We start from the raw sequence: 16,431 nt of genomic DNA, 5'->3' as shown, positions 1-16,431 counted from the left end.
ACTACTGACATCTTAAGCCAGGTAAATCTTTGTTGCGGGGCCTGTCCTGTGCACTGAAGGATGCTTGGTACCATCCCTGGCTTCTATCCTCTCGATGCCAGTAACATCCATCCCCCCAATCGTGACAACCACAAATGTCTCTGGACATTGCCATATGTCCCCTCAAGGGCAACTCCAGTTGAAAACCACTGCTTTAAAGACTGAGAGGTGAAATAATTAAATCTGTTACCGTGGAGTTGATTTTCACTCATAGCAACTCTACAGGACAGAGTAGAACTGCCCTACAGGGTTTCCCAGGCTGTAATCTTTGCAGGAACAGATCACCAATCCTTTCCTGCATGGTGGCTGGTAGGTTTGAGCAGCAAACCTTTTGGTTAGCTGCAGAGCACTTAACCACTACACCACCAGGGGCTCTCGTGAAAATAATACAAGTGTCATATTTTTTTACTGACACACCAAACCAAAAACCAAACACATTGCCGTCGAGTTGATTCCGACTCATAGTGACCCTATAGTATAGAATAGAATTGCCCCATAATTTCCAAGGAGTGCCTGGTGGATTCAAACTGCCAGCCTTTTGATTAGCAGCATAGCTCTTAACCACTATGCCTTTTTTTTTTTTTCTGGAGTCTTTCCTGGCAATAAGGAGCAGGCCTAGCTCTAAAATTCCTATTCTACTCATGACATAACCTTTCTTAATCCTTCTGCAAAGCAGCTCATTCGGTCTACCCTCCATTCCTAATTCCTCCTCCTCTAAAGGCCTGAAGTCAGTCTTCATTTATTTTCAGTGTAATATGAATTACTCTTTTTACATTTACCTACCTTCCTACAAATACTCTCTTCTTCATTCTCAAGAAATGTTCTTTATACTTTTATTAGTCTTATGTTCAAAAGGCTCCATCCAGAGACCTCAAGTGATGGCATATGGAGACAGCGGTGACAATTTTTGTTTGCTCCCAGCACCTATTCTGCAGCAGAACTAGGTATCTTTTTTTCTGGCTATCACAGCCTTGAAGATTAATACTTTGTTGAAAGAATGACCTTTTGCTGAATGAATTATGCCCTGTCTGAAGGCAACAAGTCAGGAAGAAGGAAAACATAACTCCTGTAAATAATGCTTTGTGACACTTCTGCCTTTTGATGAGGCTTTAGTAGATGGGCTTCACTGGGTGTCTAATAAGCCTCTGTAACTATTTTAACAGGTAACTATTGCATGGATCCTGTCACAAGCTTATAGGAAAGAACTGTAATTCAAGAGGAATCCTCTTCTTTATTGTGTACCAGTTTCTCAGCATTCTCCACTCTATTCTAGCATCAAATTGGCTTACAGAACTATGATCCTTAACTACAGAAATTCCTTTACAGAATTATGACATTATACCTTTGGCATTTTCAATAGAGCAGGATAATAGCCATATGCAGAATATCTTTGTATTTTTTAATTGCCATTGAGGAGATTGTCCACTGTTACTCAATGTCTTTTATATAAAGATCCAGGAGACAAATCCCTCTGAAAGCCAGGGAGAAATAACCTCTCACCTGATCAAGTGATATACTACCTATCATAGAACAATGAATATTAAAGAACTCTCCATGGTTTCCCTTTTGGTTTAGCTACTAATAAAGCAGAGCTAAACTCTTTAACCAATTTCAGTACACTTCTTTAATTAAGAACTTTGGGCAAATATATTTTCTTCTCCCAGTTTAGGACTTGTCTTTTTATTTTTGTGTTAATTCTTTTAAATTAAAACAAAATAAGTTTTATTACAGGCACCTAAAGATCTATATTGAGAGAAGTAGGCTATATAAACCAATGTTTGTGGGTGTTAAAAAATACAGATTTGTTCAATATGGATATTTCCATCCTTAAATTTTGGTGTTAATGACTTGGAGAATACTGATATAAAAAATATTCATCTGAGATCCATTCATCCAGGCTCAGTTCTCTATACTGTTTTGTAATTTATTGAAAGTAATTGGTGGGTAGTTATATAATGGATGGGTGGCTATTATTTGGGACAAAAACCACTGTGAGGAAGAGAGAAAAAAAATACATCTCTCTACATTCAAGTGGGTGGGTTACAAAAATAAATGCAGCAATTCTTCAGCAAGACACCTTGAGCGTCTTAAGCTCCCATCCCATACCAATTGTGAGGAAATTAAATTTCGTTCCATTATTATTTATTGGGGCTCTGCTTTCAGAAGAACATAAAAATAATTCGGCTCCCAAATGGACTCAAATAGCACACTCATCTTGGTTCGGTGGACTGTGGTTTAATAATCTTTCCAAGCACATTAGCTTCCTTTTTAGTGTTAGACCCAACCCCTCTGTCTTTTATTTCCCGACGTTCGCTCTTTTTTTAGTGTTTTTTTTTTTTTTTTTTTACCTGAGTTTACGACTTCAGATTTCTCCCCTCTATCAAGGTTTGATTTCACTTCGGCCCATCTAAGACTGATGTTCCAGAACAGAACTTTCCTCTTTATTCGTCCCCTGTCCCTGCCTTCTCTAGCCACTTTTACTTCACATAATTCTGCTTTATTTTTCTCGGAGTTCATCAGTCTTCTGGTCTCAAGGCACCAGGTCCTTTCTTTCCTTCAGCTCTCAGGGTCCCGTACCCGATCGGTCCGGTCTCCCAACATGGGGTATCCTAGATATTTCCGCCTTTTCCCCAACTTCAGGTGGTTTCGCATATCGGCCAGCCCTTCCCCCAAGCCCCCGGGCCCACGGCTCCAGAATTCCACAACTTGCCCTCAGGTCCCCGATCCGCCGCCACCCACGGGCGCAGCGCCTCCTCCCCGTCACTGGGTTCTCAAGCCCCGAGTCTGACAACCCCCGGTTCCCCCCCAGCCCGGGTCTGCACGGCCCCGTCGCGTCAGCACGCACCCACTCGTTGGCCCGATGGCCGAAAGTGTACAGAGCCACCTGGCTGGCCACGTCCACGATGCGGTTGATATAGGGGTCGTGGCGCTGCAGAGCCGCTAAGCTGATATCGAGCCCCTTCCCCACCAAGCCGCCCGCCGCCACCGCCGCCATCTTTCCTCCCTCCCCGACATCAACACCGGGCTCTCGGAAGCCACTCTCAATAGATCACAGAACGAGCGAGCTGCCTCGCAACCCGAAAAATCCCGACTGCAGCTTGGGGAGGCCTTCCTTCTTCAGCCATTCCTCCCGCCCGCGGAGGGAAGACATTACTAATCGATGACAGCGTTCCTTTCCCCCTGAAGATCGTTCCACTGGAAACGTCAAGGCAAAGCCTGCCCTCTGAATCCCTATTTTTCCTCTCCTTAAAGCGATTTTCTTCCAACTTGAGATTTTGAGCCGTAGACGCGGTAGAATTCACCTCTTGAATGTGTTCGACGCCTTGGCATTTCCTTCCCTTGGCGCTTCAGTAATAAAACCTATAATCATATATAATCCTCAAGCATGAGTAACTCAGAAGGGAAAGAGAACTGTGATTTCTGCGTACGCCAACTTCCAGTGCTTCTCAGATTGTGGTCTATGGAACTCTTAGGAGGGTTCCTGAGAGTGACTCTTTCAGGGGTTCTGCAAGGTGAAAACAACGCTAAGACGTTATTTGACTTTTTCACTGTGTTGACATTTACAAAGGCAACCGTGGGTTAAAGTGTGGGTGCCTTAACATAAAAATCAAGACAAGAACACCAGACTGTACTAGTAATCAACGTTTTCTTCACTGCCATACATTTGCAGAAAAGATGAAGGAAAAAGCTAATGCGACTTTAAATTGTTCTTGAGAGTAAAAAAAAATAATTTTATTAAAGCGCAACCCTTGAGTATGCTTCTTCTTAATATTCTGAGTAAAAAAAAATGGGAAGTATGCATAAAGAACTTCTGCATACCAAAGTATACAGTAAAACCTGACAAAGCCAGAACCTGTGTAAGGTGGGAACCTCTCAAGGAAGAAAAACTAAAATATTTTCCACTAATAGCGATAGAAAAGTGTTAAGACTGCACCCTGTCAAAGGAGGAAAAGTTGTAAGACCCAGAAAAACAAGATAATCTCTTGGACTTCCAGCTCTCACAGGTTTCACTGTAATTGTCTCCAGGAAAAGCACTTCTGTGCTTCTTTGAGTTGCAAGCTAAACTAGCCATTTTTTTTCCCATTAACACTATTTTTACTTAAAAGACAGACAAACTATGGCTATTTTTAATATAACAAAATGTGTGACCATTTGAAAGATATGCTTAACTCTGTGAACAAATATTTTACAAATGACCAATGTATCAATGTATGATGTTATGTCATCATGCATAGGTAAAATATCCATTAAAGGACAAGGTAGACTAATGGATTTTAACATAGCAGAGTATGAAAAGTTAATGGACAGGTTTCAGGTAACACATTATAACTATCTTTTGAGAAACCACTGGTTGGTCAAGTTTTGATGCATTATCAAAGAATATCCACAGTTAACTGAAAAGACTATTAAAATACCCATCTCTTTTCCAACTACATATCTGGGTGAGACCAGAGTTTCTTCATCTACCATAGTTTTGAAAACAATGCACCCATACGTATAACATGTATAGCACGCCTAGGGAAATAATGCACATGGGGATTGCACGATTGGCAAAAACGTGTAAGATGTGTGTTATTTGCATAAGATATGATACTTCAACCAAAACAACATGTAGCAAAATAATACAAGCAGAAGCAGATATAAGAACCCAGTTGTCTTCTATTAAGCCAGCCATTAAAGAGATTTGCAAACTGTAAAATAACGCCACATTCTCATTAATTTTTTCTTTAAAAAAATTATTATTTTCAAAAAAATGGGTTTTTTATATTTACGTTTAATAGCTTTATTATTGTTATTTTAAAATGAATGAAAGGATATTTTTAAAGTTCTTATCTTTATTTTCTAATATGGTAATATAGATAAATATAACCTACGTAAACAAACCAAAAAAAGAATTGCTGTCTTTGAATTAAGGTGTTGGTGAAAGAGATTGAGTACACATACTGTGAACTGCCAGAAGAATGGACAAATCTGTATTAGAAAAAGTGCAGGTAAAATGCTCCTTAGAAGCAAGGATGGCAAGACTTTGTCTCACGTACTTTGGACATGTTATCAGGAGGGACCAGTCCCTGGAGAAAGACATCATGCTTGGTAAAGTAGAGGGTCAGGGAAAGAGAGGAAAACCCTCAAAGAAATGGATTGTCACAGTGGCTACAAGGATGGGCTCAAGCATAGCAATAATTGTGAGGCTGCTCAAGGCCAGGCAGTGTTTCACTCTGTTGTACCTAGGGCCGCTGTGAGTCAGAATTGACTCCACGGCACCTAACAACAACATAAACCAAAGCTCTTTGGGAAGGTGTCCTCAATAATCTTTAAGACTGTAAAGTGGTCTTGAGACTAAAAAATTGAGAACCACTGATCTAAACCATTTATTCAGCACTGAATGTTAGATCAGAACAACTGCGCAGAGATCCTTATTCACACTTATTAACTCTTACTATATTTGATACAGAAATATCATAGAATATGGAACATGTGGCTTCTCAAAACAGTTGCCTAAATAAATTGCAATATAATCATCACATTCAGAATTTTAAGTTTATTAAATTTTTGGTTAAGCTCCATTTTGAATTCTGAGTCCTACTGATGCCGGAGGCTTGGGGAAAGATCTGACTGATATGTGAAACCACCTGAAGTTGGGGAAAAGACATAAATATCCATTAGTAATCAGAAGGTAGAATGTATGAATCTAGGAAAATTGAAAATGGTCAAAAATGAAATGGAACATGTAAACATCGGTATCCTAGGCATTAGTGAGCTGAAATGGACTGGTATTGGCCATATTGAATTGGCCAATCATATAGTCTACTGTGATGGAAATGACTACTTGAAGAGGAATGGTGTTGCATTCATCATCAAAAAGGACATTTCAAGATCTGTCCTAAAGTACAACAATGCTGTCAGTGATGGGATAAAATCCACACATCTACAATGAAGACCAGTTAATACGACTATTATTCAAATTTACCCACCAACCACTGAGGCAAAAGGTAAAGAAATTGAAGATTTTTACCAATGTCTGCAGTCTGAAATTGATCGAACATGCAATCAGAATGCATTGATAATTGCTGGTGATTGGAATGCAAAAGTCAGAAACTAAGAAGAAGGATCAGTAGTTGAAAAATATGGCCTTGGTAATAGAAATGATGCCGGAGATCACATAATAGAATTTTGCAAGACCAATGACTTCTTCATTGCAAATACCTTTTTTCAACAACATAAACAGTGACTATACACATGGACCTCTCTTGATGGAATACACAGGAATCAAATCAACTACATCTGTGGAAAGAGATCATCAGTCAGAACAAGACCGGGGTCTGACTGTGCAATACACCATCAACTGCTCATATGCAAGTTCAAGTTGAAGCTGAAAAAAATTAGAACAAGTCCATGAGAGCCAAAGTACGACCTTGAGTATATGCCACCTGAATTTAGAGACTATCTTAAGAATAGATTTGACATATTGAACACTAATGACCGAAGACCAGACAAGTTGTGGAATGAAATTAAGGACATCATATGTGAAGACGAAAGAGGTCATTAAAAAGACAGGAAAGGAAGAAAAGACCAAAATGGATATCAGAAGAGACTCTGAAACTTGCTCTTGAATGTTGAGTAGCTCAAGGGAAATGAAGACATGTTGAAGTAAAAGAGCTGAACAGAGGATTTCTAAGGGTGGCTCGAGAAGACAAAGTATTATAATGACATGTGCAAAGACCTGAAGTTAGAAAACCAAAAGAGAAGAACACGCTCAGCATTTCTCAAGCTGACAGAACTGAAGAAAAATTCAAGCCTCAAGTTTCAATATTGAAGGATTCTACAGGAAAAATATTAAATGACACAGGAAGCATCAAAACAAGATGGAAGGAATACATAGAGTCATTATACCAAAAAGAATTGGTCTATATTTAATCATTTCAGGAAGTAGCATATGACCAGGAACCTATGGTACTGAAGGAAGAGGTCCAAACTGCACTGAAGGCACTGGTGAAAAACAAGGCACCAGGAATTGGAGGAATACCAATTGAGATGTTTCAACGAATGGATTCAGTAATGGAAGTGCTCATTCATCTATGTCAAGAACTTTGGAAGACAGCTACCTGGCCAACTGAAGGGGTGAGATCCATGTTTATGTTTATTCCAAATAAAGGTGACCCAACTGAATGCAAAAATTATTGAACAAGCTGATGAGGAGTGAGCCTCTTGGATCAGGTGGACACTTGAGACTATGTTGGCATCTCCTGCCTGGAGGGGAGATAAGAGGGTAGAGGGGGTTAGAAGCTGGTGAAATGGACACGAAAAGAGAGAGTGGAGGGAGAGAGCAGACTGTATCATTAAGGGGAGAGTAATTGGGAGTATGTAGCAAGGTGTATGTAAGTTTTTGTGTGAGAGGCTGACTTGATTTGTAAACTTTCACTTAAAGCACAATAAAAACTATTTTAAAAATTATCGAACAATATTGATATCATATGCAAGTAAAAATTTGCAGAAGATCATTCAAATGCAGCTGCAGCAGTATATTGACAGGGAATTGCCAGAAATTCAAACCAAATTCAGAAGATGACATGGAACAAGGGATATCATTGGTGATGTCAAATGGATCTTGGCTGAAAAAATACCAGAAAGATGCTTACCTGTGTTTTGTTGACTATGCAAAGGCATTCCACTGTGTGGATTACAACAGATTATGGATAACATTACGAAGAATGGGAATTCCAGAACACTTAATTGTGCTCATGAGGAACCTGTACTTAGACCAAGAGGCAATAGTTTGAAGAGAACAAGGGGATACTATGTGGTTTAAAGTCAGGAAAGGTGTACATCAGGGTTCTATCCTTTCACCGTACCTATTCAATCTGTATGCTGAGCAAATAATTTGAGAAGCTGGACTATATGAAGAAGAATGAGGCATCAGGTTTGGAGGAAGACTCATTAACAACCTGCAATATGCAGATGACACAACCTTGCTTGCTGAAAGTGGACTCGAAGCACTTGCTGATTAAAGATCAAAGACCACAGCCTTCAGCATGGATTACACCTCAACATAAAGAAAACAAAAATCCTCACAACTGGACCAATAAGCAACATCGTGGTAAACGGAGAAAAGATTGAAGTTGTCAAGGATTTCATTTTACTTAGATCCACAATCAACACCCATGGAAGCAGCAGTCAAGAAATCAAAAGACGCATTGCATTGGGCAAATCTACTGCAAAAGACCTCTTTGAAGTGTTGAAAAGCAAAAATGTCACCTTAAAGACTATGGTATGCTAGACCTAAGCCATGGTGTTTTCAGTTGCCTCATATGCATGCAAAACCTGGATAATGAATAAGGAAGACCAAAGAAGATTTGACGCCTTTGAATTATGGTGTTAGTGAAGAATATTGAATGGACCGCAGACTGCCAAAAAAATGAACAAATCTGCCTTGAAGGAAGTACAGCCAGAACTGTGCAGGAGCGAGCAGCATTTTGTTCTGTTGTACATAGGGTCGCTGTGAGTCAGAACCAAATCGATGGCACCTAACAACAACAAAAAGGATAAAAAAATTAAGAGTCACTGCAATTAAAAGAGAAGAGAATTGTTATAGGAAACCTAGGCTAAGAGCAGTTATTGCAATTGAACAGCAAATTTAGCTTTGTGCTTTTTGACAGACAAGTAAGTTTCATAATTGTAGTGATTTTTTTTATGTACTGGTTTATTGCCCAAAGAGTCTCACTAGCACTTGGTCCAATGCTACGTGCATAATAGAGATTCAATGAATACTTATTATATTAAACTAAACCATGAGTTAGTTAGTTGAATTTACTCATTAAACATCAGCAATTTTTTTAAGGAGCTCATGAAATCCAAATTGGGAAAAAGAGCATGTAATAGTAAGTCTTGATTATACAGAGTTCACATTATAAGGAAGATAAGAAAAAATGAAAAGCATTTTTTAAATTTTCCATATTATAGGTAGATAGGTAGATAGAAGTTACATTCAGGAAAAGGAAAAAAAAAGAAAAAGAATGTTGCAATGACTTTAGTATTGCCGTATTGTTCATCTCCTGGCTCAAAGAGTTTCATTTTTTTTTTTTAAATACTTAAAGGATGACCTTCTAGGATGACTCCAGACTTCTACTTATTACCTGAATGATCTGTATTTGCAAAACCAGGTTATCATCACTTACACAAATATACTAAATTGCAGGCTCTGTATTAGTAAGAGACCATTTCAAACAGACAAGTTCTTTTTTCGTCCATGTAACTTCAACTTCCACTGGCTTCTACAGTGCTGGCACACTTCCATTTTGTTTCCAGAAACCTTATCACAATACCTTGTACAAATATCGGTGACTTTGAGGTTTCATGATTGTTTTATAATTGTCATCATGCGATGAAATATATACCAACACTTGGTATTATAAAGCTGGGTACTGCAATTTAAAACAAGTTTGTAGTATGATAAAAAAATAGTGCCTGGGTCTGGGATTTTTAAAACATTACAATGACTAAGTAAGATAAAATTCACCACCTAGTCAATCAGGGTAATCGTAAAAACACAGATTTAAATTGTTTGAAAATAGGGGTATAATTGAAGTGTTTGGTTTTATAGCCATATATTAATGTTTGTATACAAATATAGACTGACTTTTTCTGGCATAATTTTTTTTTAATTGTGCTTTCAGTGAAAGCTTACAGAGCAAATTAGTTTCTCATTAAACAGTTAATACACAAATTGTTTTGTGACATTGGTTGCCAACCCGTGATGTGTCGACACTCCCCTTTCTCTACCCAGAGTTCCCTGTTCCCATTTGTCCAGTTTTCTTGTCTCTTCCTGCCTTCTCATCTTTGCTTTTGGACTGATATGCCCATTAGTTCCATATGCATGCTTGAACTATGAAGTACATTCCTCGTGTGCTGTTGTTGGACCTATAGACGAGTCTAATCTTTGCCTGAAGGGTGAACCTCAGGAGTGAATTTAGTATTGAGTTAAAAGAGTGTCCGGGGGCCATACTCTCAGGGTTTCTCCAGTCTCTGTCAGACCAGTAAGTCTGACCTTTTTTTTTGTGAATTTGAGTTTTGTTCTACATTATTCTGCAGCTCTGTCCAGGTCCCTCTGTTGTGATCCTTCCCAGAGCAGTTCTGGCTTAATAATTTAAGAATATAAACACACAGTCTACTGTATTAATCCTCTTACCTTCACTGGATAAATGACCTCTAAATTTTGCATTTGTCCTGTAGTACAATGTGTTAGAATGGAGGGGAAGAGAGAAACTTCCAGAATGCCCCAGGAGTCTGTGATTCTAAAACGACTGTAACAGCCTCTGATGCTCTGCTCGTACCATCTGTATGAACTGCTTTTTTTGCTAAGAATTTAATTCCAAAGGATGACAGAAGTGAAGAATTAGCTCCCTGTTTCTCCCAGTGGAGGGAAACTATTTGAAACCATGTATATTCAGCTGTTTTCAATGCATGGTTCATTTCTTTTCTTTCTTTTTTTTTTTTTTAAGCAGCAAAGCACAGTAGGAAAGGACATCCCTTGGATCAGGAAACTGGTTTAACCTCTTTATGTCCTTGTAACCTTCAGCAAGTGTCCTCACCTATAACTTGGAGATGATACTATCTGCCTTATCAATTTAATGGGGTAAATGAGAGCAAATGAGACAATGTACCTGAAAAAGCTTTGCAATCTGTAAAACATTCTACAAATGAAAAAGACCCCTATCATTATCATCATTGTTATTTTCAACATCATCATTATTATTATTTCTAATAGAAGCCCATAAGGGACCATTTTAATGCAATTACCCAGCCAAGACTCGAATCATCTCAACAAAGTCCTGCAGAAGTAATATGGGATATATTAATTCTTAGGGCAGTTCATTCCAAATATTTTTATAATATAAGGGATTTGAGTTAAAACATACTTATTTGTCAGAAACTTCACAGAGGGAGAAATGATATAGGAGGTATAGCCCTGTGGTTCCAGGGATTAAGGGATTAAAGCTTGAAGCAATCATCTGGGAGATTTGGAGCAGAACGAGAAGGGGCAGACGTGAGTGAAGATTAGTGAATGTGGGGAAGGAAGGGCCCTTCTGGTCAGACCTAAGCTAGGATAGAAGGTAACCAGTTGTTGCTTTTGAGCCAATTCAGACTCATGGTGACCCTATGTATGCCACAGTAGAACTGTGCTCTGTGAGGTTTTCAATGACTGATTTTTCAGAAGTAGATAGCCAGGCCTTTCTTCTGAGGTGCCTATGGGTAGACAAGAACCTCCAACCTTTCAATCAGCAGCCAAGCATTTGCACCATCCAGGGGCTCCCTCATATTAACCAGGTGTGGGTTATCTGATTCGTAATAATAGCACTAAGATCATACAGAAATGACCTATACGATTATTTGAATTGAGCAACTATGTGATCCACAGTTCTGAGCAAGTCACTTCACTTCTCTGCAGAATGAAGGGACTGTATTAGAAATGGTACTTCCCAGCCCCAAATTCTGTGGTTCTTTACTGAACCACCTCTGTTCATATCAAGCACAGCTCTCTTTACGAACATGTAGACAAGCTAAAAAACAGTAATGAATAATCTGTTTCAGGAAACATGTCACAATGAAATTAGATCAGAGTAGCAGCACGTTAAGAACTTACTATATCAAAATTGAGGGCTAAAGACTTTTATCAAGAAAGAGAACGGCATTTTTTTCTTTCATTAATTGTGTTTTATCATTCTGAGAGGAAGTGGTTACTATTAGGAAGAAGAAGTATTTAACCTCACCGCCCTTTAGGGTGAGCATGTCCCTTTCTCTTGATCCCTGCTCCCTGCCAGGGGTGATCAGCTCTCTCAGCAGGTTTTTAATCTAGGTGAAACTCATATTTCAAATTATCTATGATGATTGACATGGCAGTCAGTAAAAAACAGTCTGGAAACAGTGTCATGGACTCCTGGGTGGAATGTGTTTGAAAAATCTTCTAGTTACTTATTATTGTTAGAACCTGCCACGTCAGCTTTTCACTTTGTGATTGATTTTTCTCTTTTTTAACTGAAGCACCCAGCTGCAAAGGAAATTGAACTGCAAAATATTGTGCAGAATTAAACTCAATTCCAAGGTGAGATGTTTTGGAAAATTAACCCACCCACTGCCAACATGCTGGTTCCAACTCATAGTGACCCTGTAGGACAGAGCAGAACTGCCCCATAGTGTTTTGAAGGCTGTAAATTTTTACAGAAGCAGACTGCCGTATCTTTCTCCCATGGAGTGGCTCGTGGGTTCCAATGGCCTACCCTTTGGTTAGCAGGTGGGCACTTAACCACTGCGGCACCAGGGCTCCTTTGGAAAATTACTTGACTCTAACCAATACTAAAGGCTCTGGTGGTGCAGTGGTTACGCTTTTCGTTGCTAATCAAAAGGTTGGCAGTTTGAATCCACCAGCCGCTCCTTAGAAACCCTATGGGGCAGTGCTACTCTGTCCTATAGGGTCACTATGAGTCTGAATCAACTCGAGGGCAATGGGTTTGGTTTTTAACCAATACTAGGGGCTCTAACAGTGGATGGAGAGAGGCAGTGCTTGGAGTGGAAGGAGACACAGAATTTGCCTCTTATAATGCTGAGATCTGAGACCATTTCTCTGCCTAGTCCCTCAAGCCTATCATGAATAGTCTGTATTGGGCCACAAACTGTATCCTGCAAATATGCCTGTTTTTGCAAATAAAGTTTTATTGGAACATAGCCATGTTCATTCATTTATATACCATCTGTGACTACTTTCACTGGACATCAGCAGACTTGAGTATTTGCAACAGAGACCACATGGCCTGCAAAACCTACAATATTTACTCCCTGACCCCTTAGAGAAAAAGTTTGCTGTCTGTATTGTTTAAACAAATCAATCAATAAGCTGTATTAAGGACTTACTACAGGTTCAGAAGGCACCTAGTTTGTGCACACAATAGATTTGAAGGGGTGACAAAGAATGAAGCTTAGTTTCTATTCTCAAGGAATTTAAATCTAGTTGAGGAGACAAAGTCTAGCACATGTAAAACAGTGGTGAACAATACAAGATAATATATCTTCAAGGATTAAACTGTAATGTGCAGACAAGTGCTGGAATTTAGAGACAGGGAAGAAGGATCAGTGAGGTCTCTAGGTTTGGGGGAAGGCAATATTTAATATAACAAAGTTCCAGAACACAGTAAGAACTTGGGCGCTCCCTTGAGATCTGCTGTAATTGGATTTGACCTGTATTTCTACTCCAGTGTCATTTAAGTCACTGATATTTTTGGCCTTGTGCTTAGGGGAACCTTAATGATCAGAAATATTTCTGAGTAACTTCAGCTGACTGATTTTTCTGGGACTTGGGATTCCTTCAATTTCCCCAAACAACAGAGAATTTAATCCAGTCATAGCAACATAACATCTTTATTTTTTGTATCTACACCTGGATACATATATTATGATGATTAAGAGTATGGGCTTTGGAGTCAAAGGGACCTGGATCTAAATTTTGGTCCCATTTCCTCCTAGCCATGTAAGCTGGAGGTGAGGGGAGGTTATAAACCCCTGGGCCTTAGTTCCTTCTTCCATTAAATAGAAACAACAATAATGACTACCTCATAAGGTTTTTGTGAGAACTAAATAATATAATGTATGTAAAGTGCTTAGAATGTAAAGAACACATTGGACCATCGGTGCCCCGTTAGGACAGAGTAGAACTGCCTCATAGGGTTCCAAGGTTGTAATCTTTGCAGAAGAAGACTGCTACATCTTTCACCGACAGAGCTGCTGGTGGGTTTGAACTAGCAGTTTGACCTTGTGGTTAACAGTGGAATGCTTAACCACTGCACCACAAGGTCTCCTTCAGAATGTAAAGAGCCTGGTACAAAGATGAAGTTTCTGGGTGGCTCAACTGGTTAAGTACTCGGCTGCTAACTGGAAGGTTGGAGGTTTGAGCCCATCCAGAGGCACACAGAAGAAAGGCCTAGTGATCTAGTGCCGGAGAATCAGCCCTTGAAAACCCTGTGGAGCACAGTTCTACACTGACACACATGAGGTCTCCATAAGTCAGACTCCATGGCTACTGGTTTACTAGTAGGAGGAAAGAGCTCAGTGAATGCTTGGTCACTGACCATTGCTCCCGATAAAGGTGAGATTTATACCCTGGACAAGAGTGCCATACTTCCTTCCAGAACACAAATCAGTACTAAATAGTTTCTAAAGGCACTTTGTATATAGCAATAAACTATACTAATATACAGTGCAGAATTACCACTCCCCATTTTTTCTTTTCTTTTTTTTTTTTTTAGTTTTATTGTGCTTCAGGTGAAAGTTTATAGCTCAAGTTAATTTCTCACTCAAAAATTTATACACATATTGTTTTGTGACATTGGTTGCAATCCCCACACTGTGATACCACGCTCCTCATTTCCACCTTGGTTTCCCTGTATCCATTCGTCCAGTTTCTGTCTGCCTTCTTGTCCTGCTTTTGGGCAGGAGTTGCCCATTTGGTCGCGTATATTTGATTGAACTAAGAAGCATGTTCCTCACATGTGTTATTCATTGTTTTATAGGCCTGTCTAATCTTTATCTGAAAAGTGGGCTTCGGGAGTGGTTTCAGTTCTAAGTTTGCAGCCACTCCCCATTTTCCTGTTCACTAACCCTTTTTTTTTTTTTTTTGTAATCCTTAATTTTTAACATTATCTCCATTGCCCTGCCCCTAAGTGATTTTTGTGATGTTCTTGGGACAGCGAACACCATATATATATGTGTATGTGTGTATGTATATATGTATTTTATATATGCAAACACACATCCACATTCTATGTTAATGCAGATGTTTTGGATGTTTTCAGGATGTATACTGACTGTCCTTAGATGTACGCAGGTTGGCAGAGGGACTAGCCTTGTGGGTCGGGAGGCTGCATCCCTAGAGTCTCACTCATTTCTGTGTTTATGAAAGAAATGTAGAAGCCAGGCCAGCTCTCCGTATCTGTAATTAGGAGGATAATAACATTTATTTTTGTGACTGTTGTGAGTATTGCTGAAAGAGTTCTTTGAAGCACTTTAAGTGTTTTGATGTAATCATAAAATAAGAGGCTTTAAATCAGGGTCAGTGAGTCCAAAGAAGGCTCTGCTTTCTGTGTGGATAATGTCTGATGAGAGCATTGTTTTCTGCTTTCCTCTGGGTAATTTGAAGATTAAAGGGGAGAGTACTTCCCACATTTCCTGTTGGTAATAAGCAGCCCTTCCCCAGTGTCTTGACCTTCACTGCAGTTATGGAGACTCCTAGGAGAAGTGACCATGACTCCAGCCAATCCGGCTCGTGCTGTCGTTACAGGGTTGCCAGCTCTGAGGGCCTTTAGTATTAACATATTTTTGAAGAACCCAAAACACTGACGACATTATTTGGTTTTGTCCTTTCTTATTAGGAATCATATGGGTTTTACATGAAAATAAAAAACTGTCAGAAAAGCAGAGATCTTTTTTTAACCCAAATAAGCCAAGTTTCATCTAAACTAGGAATGCTCTTATAATAAATATAGCAAGTTGTGTCTCTCCATTTCCCCATGAAGTAGGTAGAAGTATTGCTATATTTGCTTGTCCTATAACCTTCATGCTTAATCATACACTCAATCGATGAATATTTATAAAGCTCTTACAGCATGACAGGCACTGGGCTAGGAGCTGGGAATATTGCAGTGAACAGAACAAGCATGCTCCCTGCCCTCCTGGAGCTTAGAGTCTAACTGGGAAAATGCACACATAAACAGGGTGTTGCCATAAAGTGGGTTGTGGAAGCACGTGGCAGAGGCACAAGAGAGAATTCGGTTTCTTTAAATGATTTGCCAGTATCACAAAATGAAGACACTGTATATACTGTCTTCATGCCCAGGCCTGGGTAGAATGGACCCAAGAATTAGAGGCTGGGCCCTGGTTATTCTTGGATCATAAGATTTTTCTTGGGTGGTTTGAGCTTTAGGCCTTACAGGGAAGATAGAGACCTGTCTGAGTAGCACCATAGATGTTTTTGGTTCCTGCGGGCCTGGGAGAACATCAGACTAAGTAAGAGCTTCCCAAATGCACTGGGTACTACAGCACTCCCTTCTTCCTTGGGGACTGCCAAGAGTTGGCCGGCCCCTACGTGAAGCGCATGCAACTGAATCACCAGTAGCTGTCACCAGCTCGGCACAGTCTTAGTCTGCTCCTTGGATTTTTCCTTCCCAAGAGACAGACTGGATTTACTACTTCACACACGTCATTCCGAGGCAGGAGCAGGGGAGACCAAGCCAGTCTTATGGAAAGTGCTAGTTTACTAGTCAATGGACTCTTGCCCTGTACTCTCTGTTATTTAACCCAGTGTTAAAAGATCTTCCTCAGGTATGGCTAACAAGTTACACTCATTGGGCT

General features: G+C 39.7%; 2 protein-coding genes across 11 annotated transcripts in view; one reads left to right on the top strand and one right to left on the bottom strand.

Annotated features, from left to right (window-relative positions):
• DCP1B (decapping mRNA 1B) overlaps positions 1-3,041 on the bottom strand; it is a 59,977-nt gene extending 56,936 nt beyond the window's left edge. For all 3 annotated transcript variants that reach the window (XM_049885117.1, XM_049885118.1, XM_049885119.1), the window contains exon 1: positions 2,885-3,041. In XM_049885117.1, the coding sequence (XP_049741074.1) occupies positions 2,885-3,034 (150 nt within the window). In that variant the 5' untranslated portion in view covers positions 3,035-3,041. The remainder of the gene's footprint in view (positions 1-2,884) is intronic.
• CACNA1C (calcium voltage-gated channel subunit alpha1 C) overlaps positions 1-16,431 on the top strand; it is an 896,734-nt gene that overhangs the window by 33,431 nt on the left and 846,872 nt on the right. The gene's annotated exons all lie outside the window — the stretch shown is intronic.

This window comes from Elephas maximus, chromosome 4 (genome assembly GCF_024166365.1).
Source record: "Elephas maximus indicus isolate mEleMax1 chromosome 4, mEleMax1 primary haplotype, whole genome shotgun sequence".
NCBI lineage: Eukaryota > Metazoa > Chordata > Mammalia > Proboscidea > Elephantidae > Elephas > Elephas maximus.
Note: the sequence above shows the minus strand (reverse complement) of the source record. Positions and strands in the feature narration are given on the sequence as shown.